At 38.7% G+C, this 26,915-nt stretch overlaps 1 protein-coding gene across 2 annotated transcripts; it reads left to right on the top strand.

Moving 5' to 3' along the window:
- The first annotated feature begins 454 nt into the window (after window positions 1-454).
- On the top strand, window positions 455-26,389 carry si:dkeyp-97b10.3. Of its 2 annotated transcripts, none has more exons than XM_041800064.1 (17): window positions 455-814; window positions 7,488-7,519; window positions 13,445-13,477; window positions 13,703-13,774; window positions 16,150-16,182; window positions 16,274-16,303; window positions 16,602-16,643; window positions 16,740-16,786; window positions 16,931-16,983; window positions 17,074-17,300; window positions 17,410-17,663; window positions 21,183-21,308; window positions 21,960-22,095; window positions 22,339-22,386; window positions 22,472-22,546; window positions 22,652-22,942; window positions 24,911-26,389. In XM_041800064.1, the coding sequence occupies exons 1-17, from the start codon at window positions 765-767 to the stop codon at window positions 24,937-24,939; spliced, it is 1,578 nt and encodes a 525-aa protein (XP_041655998.1). In that variant the 5' UTR covers window positions 455-764; the 3' UTR covers window positions 24,940-26,389. The 2 variants fall into 2 exon arrangements, with proteins under 2 accessions (XP_041655998.1, XP_041655990.1); XM_041800056.1 differs by having other exon boundaries at window positions 16,274-16,414.
- Window positions 26,390-26,915: the final 526 nt, after the last annotated feature.

Below are 26,915 nucleotides of genomic sequence, written 5' to 3'. Positions count from 1 at the left end.
ATGCTTTGTGATAGTGATGCAATTATTTTACTTGCGTAAATAAGATGATTATACCTTATCTTGCTCCTAGAAAGTTCCAAAGCACATACGTTTCTATTTATTGTGCATTATCCCTCTAAAACATCTGCAGACATGCAGCCGATTTCAGTCTACGTTTCAGCAAACATCTTTTTATCTACTGCACTTTTATTGATGTATTCCTAGTTTAAAAAAAACTGTAAATGTCATGCTGTAAATCATCAACACGACTTTGTGAAAACCATGCTGAAGGCGGGATGCTGCACCCCCGCCCACATGTGGCTTTCGTTGGTGTGCTCTGAAGCTTTGCGCTGCAGCTGCGCATCACCGCTGATCTCCAAAGCTACATGTGCGTATGTGTGCTGCGCAGTAGTGAAGCTTATATTTTGGAGATCGAATATACCTCTCGCTTGGCCACAAACAACATTTTGCGAGAGGAAACAATACATCCACATTAACACTGAACTGAAGCCTGTTTGCGTTTAAAGATTTTGGAAACTCTCTGCGCCCTTTTATGGCAGCCTATAAACTCCAGATGTTTGTTTTCCTTAGGAGAGGATGGTGAAACTAAAAGGACAAGTGATGTGAAGTTAAGCCACGAGGAATCGGATTACAATTGGCCATCTCACGAAAAGGTGCCTCGGGCTTTAAGGAGACACTGATAGCTGATGGTTGGATCATATTCATGTGGTTTTACGCGCAGGTGCTGAACTGAAAGCGTAACAGGGTTTGGCTGCAGAGAGAGGATGGTGGCGGAGATGGCGAGCTGTGGGGCGGCTTGTCACCTGGAGGACGGGTAAGTTTATTTAATCTAAGTATTTTCTTATGAGACGAATGCCGATCTCTGGATTTACATCAGGGTTTGTGCTACGGATCGGACAGCATGATGTCTGTGGGATGAGGCGCTTAAATCGGCCCCTCGAGGCAAGACAGGAAGTAGTCTTTTGTTTCTGTCCGCTCGTTTTCCTGCAGTTTTATAGTTGAAATAACGCATGTAAAGACCCCTAACTGATGATACTTTTGATTTAGAGTGAACATAAAGTAAAATAACAAGGATGTGGAGATGCCTTTGTGTGAGCACGCTGCTGTGTTGTTACACTAAGATGACTCACTGACAGCAGAGTAGCAGAACACTAATTGGGACCATACAAACACAAAACAAGCAGCATGTTTGAAGACGACGGATGGAAATGTAGGTTAAACTAATGGAAGCCCATTTTCTCCTGTATAAAAGGGAAATAGGACATATGAAAGGATACACCATAGTAGAATAAAAAGCTAAAATTATGAGTTTATAGGAGTACTTCATAATGATGGGTTGAGAAGTTGAATTTGTGATATTAAAGACAATTTATTAGATAGAAAACAGAATAATGAGTTCAGAAGTCAGTTATTAAATGAAAAGTTGAAACTGTTAGATGTTGACTGATAATGACGAAATAAAAAGTCAAAAAATAAGATGTGGGATAAAATATTTTGAATCAGCAGATAAACAAAATCATGAGATAAAAGTGGGACCTCTTATAAAAGATCAGATGTTTTCGAAAAGAAAATCGAAATAATGAGATAAAGAGTCAAAGGTATGGGAGTAAGACATAATAATCAGTTAAAAAGTCATAACTATGATATAAATGTTGATATTATGACATTGAATATCAAATTTATAAGATAGCAATGCGAAATTATAAGATGGAAAGTGTAACGTAGAATATTAGATTCACAACAAAAATGAGAAAAAAAGGCAAAAGTATAAGACTAAAAGGAGAAATGAAAAATCCAAGTTATGAGAAAACAAGGCAAAAATATATAAAATAATGAATTGCTGTGGTGTGGATAGCCTTGCTGTGAGGTCCCGCTCCATGTATCCAGGCAGCCTGCTTTAATTCAGGCCTGTGGCTCCTTTCCCGCATGTCTCTCCCCCACTCTCTCATCCCTGTTTCTGACTCTGTCCACTTTCCTCCTCTCTCATTAAAGGGATAAAAAGCCCAAAAATATCCTAAAAAAAGATAAACAAAATCATGGCATACAATTACAAACTATGACACAGATAAGGAAATATATGGCATTGAAAGCCTGAATTATGACACAAAAAGTGGAAATTATGACATGAAAAGTCAAAATTATGAGAAATACAGTTAAAATAAAGGGACAGTTTTGAAAATCATGATTCAGCATCAGGAAATGATGACATAAAAGTCATGATTTCTAGAGAAAGTGGAAGTTATGAAATAAAATTAAAAATCATGAGATGGAGAATGAAAAAAAAAATTCAGAATATTATATCCATGAGGTGAAAACTCTATAATTATGAGAATAAAGATTAAGATAACAGCAATGAAGTCCAAAATATAAGACAAAAGTGAGAAATATGATCAAAAAATTATTAGAAAGACAAAAAGGGAAAAAAACATGAAACATTAACTTATAAGATAAAAAATTCCATATTACATGATGAAAATTGGTAAATGTGACAAAAATATCAAATACTTGGGATAATAAAACATTATAATGCAGGAAAAAAGTGAAATTTATGACAAAACTCAAAAAGAAAAGACATTAGATGGAAGTTATTACCTAAAAATTCCAAATTATTAGGAAAGAAATGTTAAATAACATTAAATATGAATTTCACGAGAAAAAAATTAAAAATAGTTTTACAAAGTGCGAAATATGTAGCATTCAATGAGGAAATTCTGATAAAAATTAAAAATTATGAGAAAAAAAGTCAAAATCAAGAGACAAATATTCAGATCATGATAGAGAAACAGGTAATCATGACATAAAAGTTAAGGTTATGAGACAAAGTGGAAATTATAAGATAAAGATTAAAAATCATGAGATAAAAAGCAGAATTTCTGACAAAAATGGCAAATATATGAGATAAAAAGTCAATATTTTTATAATTGATTTATTTCAAAATTAAAAGACAGTGAGTCATATAAATGAGTTTTAACTGTTAAGTTTTTTTCTCTCATAATAGTGACTTACTGACTTGACTGAGTTAAGAAAACAGAACAATAACAATGTAAATCATCCTACATATGTAAATTATCCTTCAGTGGCCTACAAACAAGCCTGCCCTATAACCAACCTTTCAAAAGTTGTTACTTTGATACATGTGACCTGCATGTATTCACCAAATGGAAATTTGATATAAAGTATTTATTTTCTCATTGAAACAAATAGTAATCTTTATTTGATTCAAACCAATTATATTGTAAGTCATATATGCTCTGTTATCAGTTGCGTTGTAAACCACAGACAGGTGACATGATCCGGATGACTCACTGTCCTTTGTGTACCAGTTGCCTTTGTCCAGGTATCATCCACACGGCCATTAGGGCTGGAAAAGTCCCTGAATAAACAGCACTACCCTGGCTTTTATAAACAACACGCTACATAGAAGTGGTTTAATTTAAAAGAGAATTTACAATTTATTATCAGTAGAAGGACAATATTCCCTTTGTTCTGTTTATGACCCCCTGTAAACACCGTAGTGAAAGCATTGAGGTGTCATATTAATAACTGGAAGAACCAAAGGTCATCTGTTTTCATGCTTCTGTTTGTAACATGCAAACTGACAGTTGTTTATCTACACACAGATGTCCTCTCTTCATTGGGAAGTTGTGTTTGACATGTTAATGTTGCACCATTATCTTCTAGCCAGAAACAGACCAACACCCTCACTGAGGATCGTGTTATCATATTTTCTGGGCAGAAAAAGCCTGAGAACCAGTGCAGCAAGTTTATTTATTAAAGGTAGTACATGATTACTATGGCAACATACGAGCCTCAGGGTTGGTGTGGTGTGACAGGGCTGCCAACTTGATGACCTTGAAGAGAAGAAAGCACATTTCCTGGACAGATGTTTGAAAACAAAGGAAACCAAAGTGCCTTATCAGGATTTACAGACGCCAAATAGAAGCCCACATTGTGGTCCAGCTTAATAAACCTAATTTCCTGATTCATTATTCTGCTTTTGATCGCCGGTTCTGAACTTTTTGGAAAAGACACAGGGCGGGATGTGACCTACTTTTTCACACATGCTGGTGGTGAACTCGTTCTTCTAGTCTCCCCCAGATGTAGGCAACTCAGGCGTGTTGTCTCTTGTCCAGGCTTAGAAAGCGTCAACAGGTTGCTCCGGTCTCCTATACAGACACGCATGCAAACTAAAGTAACACCTGACTCATTGTTTAGATGACAAACTCAACTTTTCTACAATTAAACTCATTAAATTAATTTGAGGAAGAGCTGCATGTGATATCTTCTGTGCAGTTTGATATGACTAAAATTGGGCCTGCAGGGATTGCAGGGCATGTTAGCTAGCCTTCTTGCTCTTGTTCATGTTTTGATACCTTGGGTTTTTAAAAACAATACAAAATTAAATGATTGGCAGTTTCGATAAGTACTAAAAATGCCAAAAAATAACCTCTGTTTTATATGACAGGTACATATGAGGAATGAATTCATCACAAATCGACAGCATTCTCCTGCACACTATCCATACTGCACAAATAGGATGGCATAATTTTAGCCCTGAAGCAATGTTTTTGTGCATCTTAGCCCATGTGCAGGAGATAGCCTGCTTTTTATCATCATAAAACAAGAAATTGCACAATATTTTGGGTGTTAGAACTCAGTTATTGTTGCCATGGTATCTAGACAAGTATTGAAATAGTTTCTATCATATTGAAATCTTAGATTTTGGCATTATAATGACCTCCTTACTGCCAGTTGTTTTGAGGGTACCTGACAGATACCTAAAGCTACATCTAACTCCAAGTGTGAGAGCCGATATACAGTCATGGACAGAAGTATTGGCACCCCTGAAATTTTTACAGAAAATACACTATATCCCCCAGAAATGGTTGCAATTACAAATGTTTTTGGTATACACATGTTTATTTCATTTATGTGCATTGGTATATTTTCTGGAAAATTTCCAGGGGTGCCAATACTTCTGTCAATGACTGTATTCCCTTTCTCTTTTCCACTAGTTCTCAGCTGATCAAGCATCAGGACCCACAACATATCCCGACTAAATTTTTTTTCCCAATAATATCTGAATATTTACAGAAAAAAATGGGGCAGTTTGGAGTTGAGGTAAAACAAACAATGTGACAAAACAAAGAGGTGGAGACGTCCTACAAAATAAAAGCATATCATAGACTTTTTGGCCATTTTTTTTTTCTCTTTTTTTGGGCAGGCATACATCTGCAGCCAACTGAACATGGCTTTGTGCCCCACTTTTATGTCAGCTAAGAACCAAGGCTCTATTCAAGGGGGGCCAAATGCAACTCGCAGCCCATTTTTTATTGGCCTGCAAAAAAAATTCCTGAAATAAAATGAAATATGGCGCCCACATAAGAACATAAAGCTTGTTCTCTACTGTATTGTCTTGGTTTCAACACAAGGCAGTGCTACCACGTTAATTCTGTAAACAAACATTTTGATAAGAAGATATCTTGATTAATAACGTCCTGATGTGTTATCGCAGCAAATAGCAAGACCAATAACATTTCAGGGGTAGAGCCAGTGGTAGCCAGGGCCAAATGATGCCCCCTGAAATCTGAATGGCTCCCCAGTATCCTAAAAATAACTATTTGCCTTGTAAGCCAGTACCTAACCAATTAGGTCAATATCACTTAGCATCTATAAACTTGCATTTGATTAGTCTTGATAACTTCAATATCCTCAAGGCATGGAGTATAAAGGTGGCCTGACCATCCTTGTATATTTCTGTATGTGGCCCTCAGTGGAAAAAGTTTGGACACCCCTGCTATATTTAGTACATTGCTGCTTGTTTGTATAAATTAATTCACCACACTTTACATATTTTTTAAAAAGTTATATTGCAATAACTATGAAAATGTGAATTTGATTGTACAGCCTTTATGTCACTCAATTAAAAAGTGACATTTCAAGAAATATCTACATGGGATTACAGCAAATTCAAAATCACTGCAAACTCATTCTGGTTTGGTATAATATGCAATTATTTGTTCTTCCACTGCCAAAATTAATGATAAGTATCAATTTAACTTACATAATATGTACCTTCCTACTTTTTGGCACCCAGCCTATTACAGTAACAAGCATGCCTGTCCAACCCTAAAGAGAGGAGCTAGGCACACTGCAGTCAGGTGATTGCTTAAAGAAGCAAATTCCCATGTTGCATTCCTATGCCTTGATATTGGAAAAACACAAAGGCACCGTGTTTGAATATGCCATGGATTTCCAGAGAGTAATTCAAGGCTGTTTTTGGTTTTTGCAAATAATATTAACATGTAGCACTACCCCTCAAACAACCTCAGAGGTGCAGACCTGCTATAATGCCACAGTGTCACACAGCTGACATGGCTACTACCAGCTAGCTCACATCCCCACCTACCAAATAATGGTGCAGTATACTGTGGAACCACAGATATGGTCATCCAATGACCCAAACCAGACTTCTTGTTGGAAATGCACTTAAAGCTTTCATCAGTTCAAACAATGTTTGCTTATTCACTCTGTTAGTTACAAATAAGGCCATTAGAAGGATTGATACTTGCTTTATTTTAATAGGGATGCACAATATTGGATTTTTGCTGATATCCCAGTCAATACTGATATTTAAATGAGTCGGACTTAAAATTCAGTATTTAAAACATGTGATTTGAAGTTTGAGGATGAATAAGTGAGCACATTTCAGTCTTAAAACACACTTAAAGTATAAGGAATGATTAGAAAAAGGAAAAGAGATTTCTGCTTGTGTTCTGTAGGCTGGTTGTTCCATCTTAAAACTCTGTTGACTTTTTTGTTAGTAAGGACAATATTTATAGCTGATATAGGCAGATTTCATTTGACCAGTATTGAGTTTCTCAGACTTGTATTTGTGTTGCCATGGTATAGAAACATTACTGGAATTGTATCAAAGGCTTAAAACCTGACACTGAAATAACCCCAGTTTGATATATTTCAAACACCAAAACTTTGTAAAATGATAACACTATCTGATCATATCATCACATAATGATGCCAATGAAAGTAAATTAACAATTGAATGAATGTGAATCAGTCAGCTGCACTGATGTCTCTGAAACAGAATGCAGAACAAACACAGGATCATTTAAGGGCTCAACTGCCCTGTCAGTTTCTTTCCATGCGTCATTTCCTGCACTATTAACAGTGCTGTGAAAGTGGGTCACTCTGTGTGTGAAGATGCATCTATCGCTGGGTGGGAGGTGTCAAAAGAGTGAGTGAGGTGCACGTTTCCTGTTTTTCTAATTCGTTTAACTGTGTGTTTGTATCTAAAAGCAGAAGTGGTTTCAGTACAACAGCCTGCAGCTGCACAATGTTACACTCCAACACTTCAACCTCTAAATTCTTTCTTCTTGTCATCACACATCCCAGACTACCCTCACGTGACTCCTTGTGTTTTCAGTGTAATTCAGAGTTGTCTGACTCTTATCTCCTCTGCCCCACAGAGACGGAGATATCCCAGCACCTGGTAACAAAGGTAAACATCAACCCTTTTTTCCACCCTCATACTGTTGAACTCTTTCTCCTTTCACTTTCACGAGGGGCTACATGTGTTTGTGTTGTTTGTTCATGCAGTGATTGTACTCCATCTCTCCTCTTCCTCCTTTTAATATTAAACACTAGTGCATCCTCATGTATTATTTCTCACTGTTTTGGTTTCCTTCACCTCTTTATCCCTTCTGACCTTTCTCTCCTCTTATGGTTTGCCCTTTGGGATTTCCATATTATTTGCCTGAGTTAGCAGCAAGAGTTTTGCATTGTCATCCTTTTACTTGTGTCTACAGTTTTTCAGTTGTAGTTTCTGATACTGCCTTTATTTCCAAACTCATCTAAGCTGATACTAAAACCATGCAAAAATGTTTTCTTTTTTTTAAAAAATATGCATAGTATGAATGTTTGTTTGTTAGTCTTACTCTCACTGTGACTGTTTATTTTAGAAACTGGCATAGAAGAACTAGCAATGTTTGATTAGATGTTGTGTTTTTTTTTTTTTCAAATATAGACTTTCAGCAATTAAAAAACACCAATTTATTGAGTTGGGTCTAATGTTCATTAAGTGCAACATGCTTTTTTAAACTATAACAGTAGAAGTAAGCATTGTCTGCTTTCTTTAGAGCTACAAACTGCACTATAATGACCTGCTGACAGACATGAGCTCTGTAGGGCACCAAGGAAAAATGTTTCCTTTTTAAAATAGCTTTAACTTTCAATTTAAAATTAATTATCCTAATTAAACACCAGGGTTGCATAGTGTTTGAGACAATCCTTACACAGTGCTTGAAATAACACAAAAACAAAGTCTTTCCAAGTACCAAACATCAATTAAACTAGCTTTAGTTCAAACTTAAAACCTGGGTCCTTAAAACACACTTTAGTTTTTAAGGAATAAGGTGAGAAAGCTCTGCTGTTTCTGCTTAAAACTTCACAATTTGAGTTCACAGCTAACTGTTCGCTATGAATATCAAATTTATAAGTCAGGCCAGCACTTTTATGTTGTTTGACGCAGAACAAAACCTTCAGTTTTCTTATTTCTACTCTTAAAGTATTTTTGATATAAATTTCAGTGGTCACAGAATTTTAGGGAGAGTATTTCAGCTACCATCAGCACCTCATCCCAGTGCTTATTAATGCTGTGGCCATATAAACAGTCTGCCAACAGCACAGATCTGTTGCAGATCATTTACATCACAGCTATCAGTGTTCACTGCCTTGTGTGTAGCACAACAGCATGGTAAGCTCATGTAAACTAAACATTTGGGATGGCAGGACATTGGTAACTGCAGATCATAGCCCAAAAAAGTGATACATCAGTTTAGCAGTTATGGAAATTTCTGCTGATATTCACAGACCGTATATCGGCAGACATTTTCATAAAACATAAATCTTATATCTGCCTTGAATATTGGTGAATATTGGAAAATCGTACAACTGTACCATCAGGTGCGTAGGGCGCCACACACTCACAGTGAGCCCTGAACATTTTGAATGAAGGCCCAAACATAAACCAGACCTCTACCAGACTCTCTACTTCAATGTTCAAAGATCCATTATCTGCTGCTTCTACACCAGTGGCCTAAACAGTCAGGCTTGACCACATGTTGGCGCTTCAGGTCTTCACTCAACGCTTTTTGGAATTCAGTAGAGGGTTGCTTGCAGTCTGTGTTGACTCCTGGAGGGGGTTTGACCCCTTAAGATGCCCTCTGGAGGATACTGAAGCTCCTTGGGATCCCGTGTTCACTCGTCCAGCTGTTATCTGCCTTATATTCTGGTACAGAGTGTTGTGAAGTGTGGTGACTCTTCAGTACCCATATAGACTGGCTTATTTGGTGGGTAACAGGGCTAGTGAACTGTGGGGTGTCATTTGGCAATGTATTTTATTAGAATTAGTAAAGCGCCGCTGTTTAAGCTGACTGACTGCTAATTGATGATCAGCTGCTGCTGAATTGTGATGTCTCTTAAAACATACATAGAGAAACACCCTCACACTGCAGGGCGGTAGAGCATATATCCCAATAAACATGACCAGAACACAAATATGACCCAGGATCATAATAAACTATTATCAGCATCAGTGAGTGCAAATGTGCTTACAGAAAAGTGGTATTGATGCATCTGCAGTCAGACTTTCACTACTGTGTACTGCGTATCAGCCTCTCTGATGACTTCTGCTGCTGTTTCCCTTTTACACCAGCAGATGGCAGTCTGCACCCATGAAACTAACTAAACTTTCCAAGCTGTGAACAAGTGTGCGTTTGCATGTGTGCATGTGGTATCTATGTGGGTGTTTGCTCTCCACCTTGTTTGTCAGGCTGATGAAGGGAAGCAGCCAAGCTGGAGTGAAGAGGGATGCCTGCTGGCTCAGATGAGGCAGCAGCAGAGTAAGAGATTGGCCAAGGGAGGCATTTGAGGACAAGGAGAGAGAAAGAGAGGAACGGGGGAGTGCAGAGAGAGGAGAAGCAGACAGATCGAGCAGAGTGGAGGAGAGCAAGATTGATGAGGGAGGCGCTGTGAGTGGAACAGCGATGGCAGCATCTGCTTGTTAGTCTAAGATAAAACTCCACGGGCCGGGGTGGATGGGCTCCATCCATTAGCTGGCCAGGCACTCAGCCAGATGGCCCGGTCCACGGACATTCACCGCTGCTGGGAAGAGAGAGGAGGCAGCAGCTCCTCTGGACCCGTCTTTATAACTGTGCCAGGATGTTATTGCACGGCACTTATCATAGTCATCTTCACAGGGTGCCACAGGTCAGCTGCTCAGGAATGATTAATATGTAAAAGCTGGTTGTGTAAGTGAGACATGCTGAGGGCCTTTTTAATGGCTAGTTCAGATGAAGACTGAATAAATACACAGTAAACTAAAAAGAGAGCTTGCTCATTGCACCTGTTTAAAGAGCCATAGTGACAAAAAGTAAAGCTTGGTAATTTGATTCTTTTTCTGACATTTCAATCTGAAGTCCATCTGTTTACTTCAAGAAAAGGTTAAACAGAGGGAGAGAGGAGAAGAGTTGACCAAAAAAGGCATGTGGCTGAATTAGAGATTATTTTCTCTGCCTAAGAAAATTTTTCACCTTAAAGAGTAAAGAAGATATACATTGACTGGCCATATTATTAGGTATACCTGTTCAACTGCCTATTGATGCAAATATCTGATATGCCAATGGTGGCCATCAATACGTTTAGCTCAATAGTCATAGTCCAGAAAACACTTTTACAGTCTTCTGTTGTCCAGTTTTGATGAGCCCATGGGCTTTATAGCTTTTGATTCCTGTTGTTGACATGAGTATCACCCTATGTAGTCAGCTGTTGCTGTGGCCCATCTGCTTCAAGGTTCAGTCTTCAGATTTGCTCTTCTAAATACCTTGGTAATATTAGTTGAGCTAGTATCCCAATTCATAGTGCTGCTTAAAATGATGACATCTGCACCCCTTTAACAGTTCACCTTCACTTTGAATGTCACAGAGACATAATTGGAGTACAAGGTGATCCTCTCCTCTGTCCTGGCTTGAAGGTAGTAACAGAGGTAGTAGAGAGGCAAAAAATGGATCAGCTGAGCCAGAAGGGGAGCATAGCACTGTCTGTGTGCATATTGGATGTTTTTTACATTTAGCTCCTGCTCTCATACTCACGCCGTAACATTATCAATATGAATGTCAAAGGCATAAAGACAGCTATCTACTGCATTTAAACTTTTCATACTGTCTTACTAAATTTTAATAATTGAATGACTTCTTATATTTTACTAAATTTCAACAATTATATTAATAACTTTTCAGTCTTTTTATTATTTTTGCTTAACCTTTATTTAACCTGAAAAACATTGCTATTAAAAAATATCTTTTCCAAGCATGTCCTGACCAAGACAGGCAGCAGCACATGGAACAAAGTTACAGACACAGAGCAGTCAGACACATAGACTTGGTACAGACATAGCAGGGTCCGACGTTAAGGTTTTGCCTACTTGCCCTTAAGGGCAACTGCTTCCCAAATCTACTTGCACCATCTGAAGTCCTACTTGCCCTGTCTAGGAGCTACTTTTTCTAGCTGCATACATTTTTCTCACAACATACTAAACTAAAATCCATTGCCCTGTTGACTGTGGAAAGCAATACACAACACTTCTTTCTTAAGGAAACTGTATTTATTACCTCCGCCAAGGAGGTAATGTGATCGGCAGGGTTTGTAAGTTAGTTTGTAAGTTAGTTTGTTTGTTAGTTTGTTTGTTAGCAACACAATTCAAAAAGTTATGGACGGATTTTGATGAAATTTTCTGGAAATGTAAGAAATGGTATAAGGAAGAACTGATTAGATTTTGGGAGTGATCCGGATCATCGTCCGGATCCAGGAAGTTTTGACAGGATTCTTTACTATTGGGAGATAGGGCTATTGGCGGAGGTCTGTGCTCTCCGAGTGCTTTTCTAGTTTGCTATGTGTTAGCCCACTGAAAATTGTATTTACAACAAGAGAGGAAAATAATAATCGGGCATGTCCTTACAAGTTTTGCTTGCCCGTTGGCTTTTTGAAGTTGCCCCAGGCATTCAGGCAACCATTAATGTCAGACCCTGCATAGTACAAGCAACAAACTGCATTTCAAGACACAACATAACAGATTTCAGCAGCAAATATTTACCAAAATTGACCACATGCAGTTATGCGCATAAGTTCTAGGCATGTAGGACGCAGAGGATTCTTCATGGGGCCCTGATGTGCCACAATCCAGGGCTTGGGGGCTTTGGGGCAGAGTTAAGCCTGACACGTGTGTCACTTGGCAGCCAAGGTCAAGCTGTATCATGGCATCTCTTTTTATCCTTGGGCCTTTTCACCAGAGACTCTAATGGTTTTCAAACCCTTGGGACATCCACAGCATGACCAGGGGCTTGTGGTGATCCTACTGCCCATCCAAACGGTACCCTACTCCATGCTCCCTTGCCACATCTACCCCTTACTCCACCCTAGGGCGTGGACTTTGTTATTTTTTTAACAGATTATTTTCACATGCCCATGGTAATATGCAAGGACATCCAGAGCACCACTGGGTTGTGCCAACAAGAAGGGATGATAGCGATAGAGATTAACTGCAGAAATTCAGTGATTAAAATTGTCAATAGTTAGGTCTTGTTTTTTAACCATGTCATGCTTTCGATGTTTTTCATACATTGTTTTTGCTCTGTAAAGCAGCTTGACTTTCTGTATGTATGAATGGCATTCTACAAATAAAGTCCCATTACTGTGTTTATCAGCTCGAACAGCTCAACAGGAGTTTTTATCCCAAGAGAACTGTAAACCCTAGAGATGGTTACTCCTGAAAATCCCAGTAGACCATGAAATACTCAGACCAGCCTGACTGGTACCAACAACCACGATGCGTTCCAAGTCACTTAAATCATCTTTCTTCCCCTTCTGTTGCTCAATTTTAACTTTAGCAGACTGTCATGACCATGTCTACATGCCTAAATGCAATGGTTGCTGCAATGTGATTGGCTGATTTGCATTAACAAGCAAATGAACAGATGTACCTAATAAAATGATCAGTGAAGGTAGCTTTGATTGTTTGCTCTCCTTCTTTGGTTGTTAGCAGGAATTCATGAATGATAACTTGTTGTTTGTGTCTGTCTGCTGCTGTGTTTGTTCCTGTCAGTGCAAAATTAACAAAAGCCTTTCATTTCTGTATTATCACTGTTACAATGCCAACCACAGAGATGCTGCTATGAAACCTTGAAAAAGGGTGAATTCCCATAAGGATAAGGATGATGTAGTTAACAAAAATTTGAATAATAATTTCGAAATGACAATGACTCATAATAATCAAGAGTATTTCTCACATTAGGGCATCCATGAGTCATTTTAAGAAATTAAACCGCTCTAACATGAAATTATTTATTTAACGTACTATGTTGTGTTTCAGATAATCTGACAGAAAGTGACAGCAGTGGTTCAGGTAAGCACAAACATCATATCATAAAAGTTTAAATCACTTTTCTTTTCCCATACTGCTCTGAAACTTTCTCATCTGTTGACATGAAATCTCCTTTCATTTCCATTAAGTTGTTTTCCTGAATAAATTTTAGTCTTTGTGGAATGAATCTCTTTACTCATCATTCATTGAAAATTCGGTACAAAGTTTTTAGCTCCCTCATGCATCTCTTCCATTTTTATTTATCAGATAACCCAGGCACATCCACTGAGGACAGCTCTGAGGATGAAGAGGAGGATAAAGAGGATGATGAAGAATCTGGTTAGAGGCACTCTTTCAACTGTTTGTTTATTTAATGACACTTTCTGTGGGTGGGGAAAAATATCAATCAAAGATTATATCATCATTCTGACTACTTCTGACTGTGATACAGTTATCAAGTTGTTGATACCAAATATGGATATTTTGATTTAAAAAAATGCATTTTAAACAGATTAACCTGTTTTGACTCACCACATCATCACCTCATGTTTCCTTATTTATTTATTTATGGTTTATTTGTAGATACAATCTACATAGACACACTGGGACCAGCCATCCCATAAAGATATCATAGTGTTTATAGCAAATGCTAATTTGCGACACCCATCCCTATAAAGGCTGGTGGTGTCTATGACATGAGTGGAGATAATGTGAACTGATGTCAAGACAAGAAGAAGAAGAGGGATATGAGGTACAGCAGGATGTCAAACAGTTGTGAAAGAAGTTAAGAAATGAAGCTTGACAAAAGACAAAACTGACACCAAAACTACAGGAAATAAATACATGATTCCTGCACCGGACCTTTTTAGTGGCAAATTGTATTCTCCAGTCAATCAGATGTTATGATATCATTGGTACTCCCCATACGTAGTTTTTTTTTGTGGCTCTTTTGAGTCTTACTTTGGAAAATAAGTCCCCCAGAAAATCCTTAAAAAAGGGGAATTTTGACCTCACATGATCCATTGCAAGTCACATCAATCAGTTTGTTTTTGTTCATATATTTCCATCGGATTTGTGCAAGAAAGAACATGCAAGATAAATATCACTGAATTTTGTGATGAGGAATAAAACAGGTTTCAAACTTGATTTTATTTTTTTAGGCTGAGGTCTCAAATAGCATTGTGTAAAGGGACAGATTTTTTAAGTCAACATTTTTTCCAAAATAGTACTTATTTTGCCCATCATATTTTGATTACTGTCAACTCTGTCAGTCAAACTAAAATTTTACTAATTTCTATTTTATTTATTCAAGATGATTGTGAAGTTTTCAGTTTTGTAATAATGTCATTCAATTATGATATTAAGTAATAAAATGCATTTTTTACCCATCTGAAATATCTCATCTCAGAATTCTATGATTTTTCTAACTTTATCCTTATTGTTATCCATATTAAACTTTCTGAATAAATTAGTCATTATTACATATAGGATACCAAATAAGCAGAATAAAAAGGGCAATTTCCACTCCTAAAATTCTCCAATTTAATATCTTGGGGGGATTCATCCTGCTCTCATATCCGAGTGCAACAGTATGAAGCTCCAGCTAGCTATTTCGTATCTTAATTTAGCAAAAAAACTGTAAAAAGTAGGGTGAAAGTGAGCCTTTTGTCCATCTAGGAATAGGAAAACATCCAGCCACCTGCACCTCTAAGGCTCTTAAATTAAACATGTTTGTTGAGACTAATGGTTCTCAACCTTGGGGTCTGGGCCCCCCAGGGGGTCGTGAGACGCTGAGAGAGGGTTGACAGGTGCCTTCCAAAACACAAAAAAGTATTTTTAAATGGTTAAACGTTACGTTTAAACGTATTTATGCCATTTTTTAAATATATGCATAAAATCAGTTCAATGTGAAATTGAAACATTGTAATTTGGTGAGATCTATGCTGAAATAAAAGTCCTGTTAAATCCTTAAAATATGAGTCTGCACACAACTTTTCTTGAATGTGTATGGCTGTTTTCAACTATGCGTCAGTCACCTTCAGGTACATTGTGGGTCCTCTGTTTCTGGCGCTATTATTTTAGGGGTTGCAAGCGGAAAAGTTTGAGAACTACTGATTTAGTCGTTACCACTAGATTGAGACTTATTGCTAGGTAATTACTCAAAGCTTTAGGACTAGAAAACTATTAAGCTTTAATATGTTATAATGCAGATTTTGTTAGCATTTACCAAAGCCAGGATATGAAGAGGGTGGGTCAAAGCTGCTGGGACTTTTGTCAGTGGACTAGGAGGAAATCCCTGCGTGTCGGCAAACATTACTGAACATTGCTGGTGGTGCTGAGGCATCATTAACTGGTTCTAAACTGTTTTGGTTTATCCTGAGGCAGTCAGATTAAGCCAGTGCCTGGGACACAACCTCTCTTCTTCAGGACTTCTCAGGAGGACTCTTGCATACCTGGGGCCATCTGAGAAGATACGTTGAGGGACAGGGCATGGGTCTGGACAATAGCTGTCAGTTTGCCAGAGCAGTGTAGAGCCATGGTGGCTGACGAGGTCCCTGACATATAGACCCACAACTGATATGGCCTTAACCGAGTTGATTTCCAGCTTGTGTTATTTTTTTCATAACTGTCACACATCAAAGTGGTATTGTCCTCATAAAACTCAACAGGGAAGTAATATGTATGTTTCTCTTCTTTCTTACATTTTTCACCAGAATCATCTGCTGAGAAAGATGGAGGAGAGGAAGGTAATTATTGGCATCAGCATTTTACATCATTAAAAATCTTTATAATGCGAGGATTTTACTGAAGTGGCCTCCTCTTCTGTGTTTATTGCAGAAAATGAGGAGGCAGAGGAGTCTAAAAAAGGTCCGAGACCAATACCAATACTTGCCTTGTTGGATAAACTGATGAGGTTGCTGAGACCACCATGTCTTCTTGTTGTCATAGTTGCCATGGTCTTAGTGGTAGCATTACGGGGTAAAGGCGTGATAATTTAGACTTTGAAGGCTTTAGAAAAATTGCTTTGATGTGCGAATGAACATGTACCATCCTCCCTACAACCCAGAAAACTGTTAAACAATTAGAAAATCTCCCTAGAGACTTAAGGTACAAATCTGTTGTGTGGTTTTTATTCTGCAGTATTAAACTTGATTTTTTCTTCCAGAGTCAGTCCCTGGTCCTGAAGCAGAGACTTCCAGTGAGAAAGGTGAGCAGAAGTCTTACATTCAAGCACAATAAATGTTCTGCAGATTGAGTGGCGTGCCAATTAAAAATCTCCACATTTTCTCATGCATCTCGACAGATGAGAGGCGGAAATATTGCTGTGAAAAATGCAAAGCTATCCAGCAGGTGAGTTCAGAAACCAGATGGTATCTGACTAAATTTGCAGATTCTAAATGTCCCAATGGGTTTTTAAAGTTTATATGGTTTTGTTGAATTCTGTCTGCTCTGATTTTGTCATTCCCCAAACAAACATGTTGTTTTTATTGACAGAGCCATGGCTATGAGCTTGTTACACCCAGGAAGATCAGTAAGGGACGATTACAGTAAGTACAACAGATCAAACGTTCTCTATTCACACTTGTAATATTTCTGCTCGTACACAATCACTGACTCTGAGTGTTTTTGTTTTTCAGGGTGCAGCTGGAAGGAGAGGGTACATATGAGTGCTCAGTCACTGGTTTGGTTTTTGAAACATCAGAGCGGGTTCTCTTGCGGTACTCAATCTTGTCCTGGTCCAAGTTTGGGGCATTCCTGAGGGACTCCTGGAAATTTGCTGGGCCCATCTTCAACGTGGACACAGTCAATAAAGAAGCATCTGTCCTCAAGTCCATCCAGTTCCCTCACTCTGTCTGCCTCGCTGGTAAGAACAGACTCCAGGACATCTATATTTGATAAGTCACTGTTTTTAGAGAGCATAATAAACTTTAAAGCCATAAAGCATCATTTACAAAACTTTCATCCCCTTACAGATCAAGAAAATGAAATGACATTCAGCGTCCTGCATATGAAGGGCAACCGCCCCCTCATAGAGCCCACAGTGGACCACTCAGGTAGTCATGTGAAGTGGAATGTGTCGTCTCTGTCACCTGTGGGTCCCATCATTCAGACGACCCGGTCTGTGGAGCACCACGGGGTGGTCCTGGTTTATAAGCAGCTGGGGAATGACAACAACAACTACAGCTTCCATGTCTACCTGGCCACCAACAGTGCCTCTGACATTAAGGTAAGCATCAGTCAATACAGTGTACTCATTGTGATGAAGCCATCCCAGAAGACAAGGCAAGGCAGGCTTACTAAACAGCACCATTCAGACAAAAGCTTTATGCATAGCGCTTCACAGAGTTTAGAATGAAGGTTTTAGTCTTATTAGACAGTAAAATGTAAAACAATGCAAAAAATGTTCATTAAAACACAAAATATATTTAGATGTCCTCAAAATGGGGCACTTAATGATAAGTTATCAGCACTAGGTACCTTTTATGGCACAGTGCTCTGAAATCCCTGACTACAGAGTCCCACCTTCCTGACAGAGTTCAGAGACAGGATTGTTGCAAGGCCTCAATTCTAAATATTATGTCTGGAGGAACCATGGCACCACTAATCACCTGCCCAGTACCATCCCAACATTGAAGCACGGTGGTGGCAGCATCATGCTGTTGGGTGTTTTTCAGCAGCAGGGACTGGGAGACTGGTCAGGGTTGAAAGCTGAATGGAGCAAAGTAGAGGGATAGCCTCAATGAAAACCTGTTCTGCAGCACTCAGGACCTCAGACTGGGCTGAAAATTCACCTTCCAACATGGCAATGACCCTAAGCACACAGCTAAGACAACACAGGAGTGGCTTAGGGACAAATCTGTTAATGTCCTGGAGTGGTCCAACCAGAGCCCTGACTTGAACCCCATCGAACATTTCTGGAAAGACATATATATGGCTGTCCACTGACGGTCCCCATCCGACCTGATTGAGCTGGAGAGGAGCTTTGTTATGATGTACTAAGTGTAGATTAATGAGAGAAAAATTAATTTGAATGATTGTAGCATCAGAATTGACTTGAAAAATACATTTCACATTGTGTAGTCACAGATTCCTGAATAATATTTAGGCCAGCTTTGACAAAAAAGGGACTTTGAGTTTTCTTTAAACTTTCTTCCATCTTCAATCAACATTTTAGTACCCATCACTCTACAGCAGTGGTTCTCAACTGGTCCGGCCTTAGGACCCACCAGTCTGTCTTACGACGGATCGCGAGTTGTGACCCAAGTTTCAAAAAAATGTTCAACAATGCATGTTTAGTTAATTGAATATGTTGCAGTTTGGAGCATGATTTGACCAAAACACCTGATTTAAAAAAATGAAGAAAGAAAGAACGAAAAGAGACATAAATGACACATTTTGTACCCTCTTTCCCCATCATTATGTGTACATTTTTGCCAATTTTCCAGAGAACATGTGAAATTACTTAATTATCATGGGAAAAGTAGCCATTTATTGCAAGAAGAGGAGATAGATTAGTTGAAATATTGATCGAACATTTAAATTTACCCAATTTCATGGTAAAACAGGGTAAAATAATCACCTTTTTTTCAGACACCTAGTCGTGACCCACTGAAAAACATTAAATTACCTTTATATACTTTAAAAAACGCAGCATAGATGAGCCTGTGTGAAAGAAAAAAATCCTTGTGACTTTCCACTTAAAGTACCTTTCTTTTTTTAATAAAAGGATTTATGCATTCCCTTTAGCAAAATAGAAAAACATAAAGATAAAAAGCCCTTTCCTTACGCACACAGTTGAATGAAATATTCCATCCATGGGACCATCACCTGAACACTTAATCTTTTCTACTGTGATTTTAAGTTTTACCAGCTGGATGAAACTCCAGCAAAATGCCTGTGAAAATTAGGTCGGCCATCTGCATGCATGAAAAAAAGAACTGAATTAGGACCAAAAATTTCACTTCTTGTTTGTCTTTTAACCTGCACTGGCTTTCATGCTGTGGTGCTTGATAGAAAAAAACAGAAGATTTCCAGGTTGGTGTAATACACAGACACAAAAACCAAACAGATATTTATTGTGATTATGTTATACTCTGTATTTGTATTGCATAAATACAATGAAACACCTCATTACATTGCCAGTAGCATCTATTTTGGGTGATTATTGACCATCTTCATCAAATGCTTTCATTGCAAAGGAAAACACAGTGTTTTTTTATCATAATGGCAACATTCCATCTCGATAGGTATTACAGAAAAGACACCATTTAATGTCGAAAGATACATGACAGTAACACTCAGTCATTTCCTAACAGCGCTGCTAAGGTCACTCAGGAAGTGTGGGTATGTCTGTGAAATGAACCTGCTGGTGACAAGTCATACTGCACTGAGGCAGTGTAAATTTTGACTGGTTGATTTACAGGATTGAGATTATCAGAGGAAAGTGAGGTGTATAGTTGAGTATCATCAGCATATAAATGGTATGAGACATTGTGTTTTTGGATTATGAAATTAAGGGGAAGCACATAAAGATGGAATAAAAGTGGGCGGAACCTCATGGCACCCCACAGTCTAAACTGAAATTCACAGATGAAAAACTGCCAAGTGAGACAGAAAATGTTTTTTCCTTAAGATGGGATTTGAACCACTGAATGACTGATCCTATAAGGCCAATGTCATTTTCCACTCTGTATGGTCGATTCTACTGTGTCAAGGCAGAACTTAAATCTAATAGATATGTATTTTAAATGTAAATAAAAGATCAAGAGCGAAAAGAATAGCATTGAATTAGACCCCCTTCCCCAACAGCAGTATTCAAGCCCGTCAAAAGCCTCCTGTGTCTTCATGTCAAACAATTATTGTTAGGTAGATCCCTATAGGCATATTTAAACAATGAAGTAGTTGATTAAAATTTCATGCAACAAACACAGTAGAACAGATACTGAACAAATAGTGTTTGTACATATTTTTTCTGATTTACCCATCAACTTGAGACATTGAAATATTTAGTTCATTCAAGATCAATTAGTCAAGAAACACACAATTGCACTTATAATTTTTTGTGTCCGTAATAGCAGCTGTTTGTTTGCACTTATTGCTATTATTTTATATTTGGCGGTGTGTCTGTTCTGAGATCCCCAGTTTTCATGAGCAAGCAGGAATGGGAACAGAACATGATCCTGCTCTTCCTGTGCATACAAGGAAAGCCTGAGGCAGGGAGAGAAGCAGCAATAAACCCACAGCAGAGTAAGCATCAATGATAACAGAACAGCATTAATTATGCCAGAAGCAGAATAAAAGAGGAGCTGGGGTGGAGGAGGGGTGCAAAAAGCAGTTTGCAGCGAGAGCAGCAAAGAAAACAGGATAAATCAACTTAAAAAGGCAGCCTGAGTGCGTTTAGCCAAACGTGTGCGAATCAGCTGGCTGTCGCCTGATGAGGGGCTTGCGCGAGATCAGCTGATCTCAATAGTACTCCTAGGCTTGCCTGAACTAATGCTATATGTGCATTTTGTAGTGAGTTTGAGTTATGATGCTTCTCTAAGAAGTGGTGAGGAAACACTGTTAGGTATCAAGGTATTTACTGTATTTATCAGAATTGGATATGTCTGCTATTTTCTCTGGCTTTGTTACCTGAAAGAGATGCATTTGAATGTTTGGTTAACTAATTAGGATTGCTTTGAGCACATTTTTCCACTGCCTGGAGCCTCCAAATAATTATAACTGATCCTGTGCTCATGTTTACCAGGACATACGCAAACAAGTGCAGGGTTACAAGAACCGTTACATCCGGATAGAGAAGCCTCCAACATGTAAACTGGACGAGGGGACGTACCGTCTGCTGAGCGAGCCAGAGGGGGAGATCAAACCTCAGGTGTGTCTTTTTTTCATATACAATAGTGTGCAGAAGTTTTAGGCATGCAGAGCGCTTACGGTTCTTCACAAGTCCTGATGTTCCACAACCCCGGGCTGAAGAGAGGAGGGAGGGTGGCCAGAGTCAGTGTCAACACATTTGACATGTACGTGTGTCGCTCAGCAGCCAAGGTTGAGCTTAACAGCATTTCTGTTGTCCGAGCCGTTGCACCCCTGGTAATGCGCCCAGCAACCACCAACAGTTTTCAGGTGTTTAGAACATACACACGACAACCAGGGGGTTGTGGCAGCCCTCCTGCCCGCCCTAACAGTACCGTAGGTTATGTTTAAACGCCACATCTATCCATAACTCCGCCCTAAAGCTGTGTTTTTTGTTTTGTTTTCATCAGATTATTTTCCCATGCCCTTGGTAATGTGCAAAGACATCCAGAGCATGACCTGGGTTGTGTCAATCCTCCTTCCCGCCCTATGGGGCCCTCAGGTGGCGTAATCGCCATTGCATGCCTTACTTTAGCCTCAAATTTTGGCCCAAACATGTCTAAAACTTCTGCACAGTACTGTACATGTGATTATATCAAACTGCATCATCATAATAATTTGTTATATAATGTGTTAACTTCACATTAAGTTTTACCCATGCATCTCTTTGCAGGATTTGAAATTCACCCTCGCTGTGACGAAGATGAAAGGCTACTTTGAAGCTTTCTTTGAGCAGCCTCCTCCCTTTAAATTATCACTCGTAGAGACTGACACTGATGAGGTTGTTTGGTCCGCCACCATCAGAGAAGGTAACGGTCTATTTAGTCTGCACTGAAATATTTTGTGATTTACAAATGAAAATCATATGCTGGTGTTGGCAGAATTAAAGCCAAATATGATTGAGTGGCCAACCCGTTATTTAATTATTATGTGTATGGATGTTGAAAGTGTCAGAAAATGTGATTTATATTGTCTTCATATTAAGCTCTAAATGTTCACTTCTGTCATTTAGTTCTATTGTAAAGGGATTTCTGTCATTTTTGTACTCCTAGGTGACTGTGTAGGTGACAAAGAGAAGAAGCCAAGAAAAAGGACAAACAGTAAGCTTGTTGTCTTGATTTTTTTTGGCTCATGTTTCTGTCAGCATTTGCAGTTATCCTTAAATAAGATCTCTGTCTCTCACAGGCCGGCGGGGGAGCAGCAGTCCATCAGAGGAAGAAGAAACAGGCTGTAAAAGACCTCGATGGCAGGATGAATCGGGTGACTTTCTTAATTTTTTGTACCTGTTATTGTTGTAAGAGCAGCTTCAGGCACAACTTTGTTTTTTTTCTCCAGTGCTGATATTTGTTACCGCTGTGTCTCCAGACGGAATGAAAACGGCGTTAACTCAGGGCCGAGACTTGTCGGAGAAGCAACTTTTGCAGGTGGCCAAGCGGCTTGGGAAGGAGTGGAGGCAAGTGGCCATCTATCTGGACTTGAACTCAAAGGAGCTGGATGATATCCAGTCAACAGAGAAGGATGTGACCATGCAGAAGCTGAAGATGCTGGTGGAATGGAAGAGCAGGAGGCGGCCAGGTGAGGCAACGGCGTTTCATCTGTGGAAGAGTGTGGAGGAGCTGGATGACCTGCCAAATGAGGTCCATCAGACTCTGCAAGGTAAGAAATTAGGGATGTCCATGTAAGCACCATATAACTGGTATGGATATAGATATAACCGTTAGCTGATTGATAAGTGAATTCAGGGTTGACCATGGAAAATTAACAGCCATGCTAATGGGAGACAGCATTAAAGGGATATTTTGGTATTTTTGAAGTTGGGTTCTATAAAGCACTTAGCGATAGCAGTGCCATTAGCCTTCAGTTATTTCACAGAGTGTTGCCCCCTTTAAAATAAATGCATCCAGAGATGCTAGGCTACTTCAAATTATTCTGCGAGTTTAAGCTAAAATGGGCTAAGCTAAAATTGTACTCTATATTGAGCATTTTGAAGGAGAAAGCCACTGTGTTTGGCAAAATGTTGCAATGTGAGCTTTGGCTGCCGGCTTCTGTGCTGAGTGTATCTGGACAGGTATGTTTTTGTCTGTAGGCTTTAGCAGAGAAAACACCACCAAACTGAGCACAAAACTAGTTATTTCAGGTCAGTTTTGCACTTCAACAGCTGACACGATGTTTTCATAAGGTGAACATATCAGACTGACTGTAGCTTGTCTAGTTGTCAGCCATTAGAAGAATAAAGTAACAGCCATAAACTTATTTGGGTGACTGTGACGGTGTGGCTCCTTCTCTGACTGAAGTCATCTTACTGACACATGAACAGCCCCAAAATGCAAATGCACATAGCACAGGCGCAGAGAGACACATATACCAAACTTTTCCCTCTCTACTTGCCTTTCCAGTTGTCTAGTTAAATTCACCGTCATCCTTTCCCCTCCTTCTCTTTTTCATAGCATGACCAAGGGTGCACACTTAGGAGCGCTGCCCTTCAGTTACATACATTTACACATTTTAAAAATGCTCTTACCTAGAGGCGTGTTGCATTTAGGTTCTGACCTGTCCTGTTCCATTCAGCTCTTCAGGTTAGGGTAGGTTTCTCCAAATTCTCTCTGGAGAGTTGAAGAAGGTGGGCATTCAGTAAGGCAGGGACCTCTGGGTTGGGAGTGATGCAAGCTGCAGGTGTCTGTGAGCCACTATCCAAAGCTCGCTTGCAAAATAGTGCCCAACCCAGCAGCTTTCTGGGTGAAAAGTAAAATGCCCAATATAGCGTGTGATTGAGCCAGTATTATTTTTTTGGCCCATTTTTATAGTAAACTTGCTATATTACGTGGAGCAGCTTAGCTTCTCTATGTGGATTCTGTTTGAAGGGGCAGCACTCACTGAAATCACTGGAGGCTAATGCTTCTACTATCACCAAGTACCTTATACAACCCAACTTCAAAAATACCAGAATATCCCTTTAATATTGCCTCAGCAACTATGACCAAGCACATCCCGCAGCCATGTTTGCCTCATGGTAAATAAGGCTGATATGTGATTTATGCCGCTGATATGTACAGTGCTGTCAAAAGTATTTAGCCACTTCCTGATTTCGTCTTTTTTGCGTATTTGTCACACTTAATTGTTTCAGATCATCAAACAAATTTTGACATTAGACAAAGATAGTGTGATAAGATAACATCAAAAATGGACAAACTGATACATCAAAACTTGCTCATCACTTTTTGTCATGAATCGAGCTGTAGTTTCAATCTTACCAATACCTCATAAGGTTAGAACAGGGCATTAAGATCCAGACACCCATGGAGAAGCAGGGAAACAGGTACATGGCCATGGGGTCAGATTAGGAGGTGGCAGGAAAGGGAAGCAATACAGAGCTGCCTTAAGGTGCCATTTGATCTTAAAAAGATTAAGAGCTTACACCAGTGAGAGATGGAAGCTTCCAGATGTTTCTCGATGATCAGGTCATTTTGAGTAATCCTTTATTATCAAAACTAAATCAGTTCTTCAAATTAATTTTGCCTTCTGTGAAGAAATACTGTATATTATTATTTATCATTGTTCTAATGAAAACACATGCATCATGATATGACAAATAATATTATGATACTTTGTTTTTTCTTTTTCTAGACATGATTAACAATCAAGCAGCTAAGTGAATGGGATTTTATATCCATTGACTGTTGGATTTCTGTTGCTCCAGCTTCTGGAAGGAAAAAAACACCTCAGGAATACAACAAACCAAACTAAGGTAAACATATGGACCAAATATCTGCTCCATTCTGAGTTGGCTTCTCTCTTCTGCACCTGAAACTGAGTTATGGGCTTTGTAAAGCAACATTTCATCATAAATAGCCACAGTCTCAACATTTGATGGGCATTCTCCAAACTTTTGCTCGAAGTCTTTCCTGGGATGATAAGAAGACAGGCCTTAAGCTTCCTTTGTGTTGCCTGAATTTAATGCGTAGCATTTTCAAGTCCCTAAAATGACCATTAAAGGCATAGAGGTCATTGAAGGATTTAGTAGCTAATTATGTAGCTGTAACTGATTTATTTTAGGTGCTGCAGTGTTGAAACTGCGAACACATTGGGGAAAAAAAGCCCACCTGTGTCTTGTTTCACTAATTAATGTTATGTCTGTGGAATTTTTTTTTTTCGAACGATGAGACATTACAACACTTTCAAATCCCTGTGACTGTCTAAAGTTAACAGACTGAAGAACCACAGGCTTCTGGTTCTCATATGGTTTTTATATTTGTGTACACTTTGTCTTGTAAATATTTCTTCCCTTTTTCAAACCTGTAATCTATTTTTTTTTACTTTTTTATATGTTTTATTTTTTTATTGGAAACCTCTGAAAATGTCAAATTAACTGATTTGTATAATGATGTTTATTGTTGTACTTGAACCCATTACTTCCCTACTGCGACAGGAACGCAGAGCTCTTGTTTACATATGAATAATGTTTGTGTGTATTTCAGAAGTATGCACTGAAGTTAAAAAAACAATCACATGCATTTGGATTCAGGGCTAAATTTAATATCTGTGTAAGTGCAGCTACAGCTTTGCAACATTAATTTACTTTTATGAGATATCTCTGCAAGAATAATGTCAGAGCTGCAGAGCTAAAAACTCTTAGATCTGAAAAACATCTGTACTGTAAGCTGCCGGTGGAAATATTCCACTTACTTTTTTATGAACATTTCTTAAGTCACAGCTTTGTCTCTGTTTCCTGACAAGTTAATACTGTTTGGGGAAAAGCTGCAGAAATATCTCACTGAATGTTGAATCTGTTCAGTTTTTCATGCTAAAATGTTTACAGTCAGAGAACAGGGCAATACCATCAAGTTTGTTCTTTTTCTGCTCTTGTCTCAATCATATCAGAACCCTCAAAAAAGTCATGAAATATAAAGAAATCAAGGAGAAAATGATGACTGAATAAAACAAATGGATTTCCCCCTTTTTTACATTTACAGTGTTGTACAATTACAGCTCATGTGAGGAGTTTTAACTGGTTATGAGGCAGACAAAAAATATTACATACAGTGCCTATAAAAAGTATTCACCCCTTGGATGTTTTACCCTTGTATTGATTTTATAAATCAGTCATGGCCAATGTATTTTGACTTTTTTGAGAAAAAAATACAGAAAACAGACTTCTATAAAGTAGTCAATTAAATAAAAATATGTAAGGCAAAATAAGAGACTGCATTAATATTCACCCCCTTCAAGAGAGTTTTTAGATTTACCTTTTGCTGCAATCACAGCACTGAGTCTGTGTGGATAGATCTCAATCAGGCTAACACATGTGGACACTACGATTTAACTTGATTCTTCTTTGCAAAATTGCTCAAACTCTGTCAGGTTGCACAGAGATTGGACATGAACAGCCTTTTTCAAGTCCAGCCACAAATTCTCTATTGGATTGAGGTCTGGGCTTTGACTCAGCCACTCCAGAACATTGACCTTGTTGTCTTGAATCTATTTCTGTGTAGCTTTTGCTGTGTGCATCGGGTCATTACCTTGCTGGAAAAAAATCTTCTTCCAAGCGGTAGTTCTCTTCAGACTGATTAAGATTGTCCTCCGGTATTTTCAGTTATTTTGCTGCTTTCATTTTACCCTTTACCTGTACAAG

The sequence above is a fragment of the Cheilinus undulatus genome, linkage group 2 (genome assembly GCF_018320785.1).
Source record: "Cheilinus undulatus linkage group 2, ASM1832078v1, whole genome shotgun sequence".
NCBI lineage: Eukaryota > Metazoa > Chordata > Actinopteri > Labriformes > Labridae > Cheilinus > Cheilinus undulatus.
Note: the sequence above shows the minus strand (reverse complement) of the source record. Positions and strands in the feature narration are given on the sequence as shown.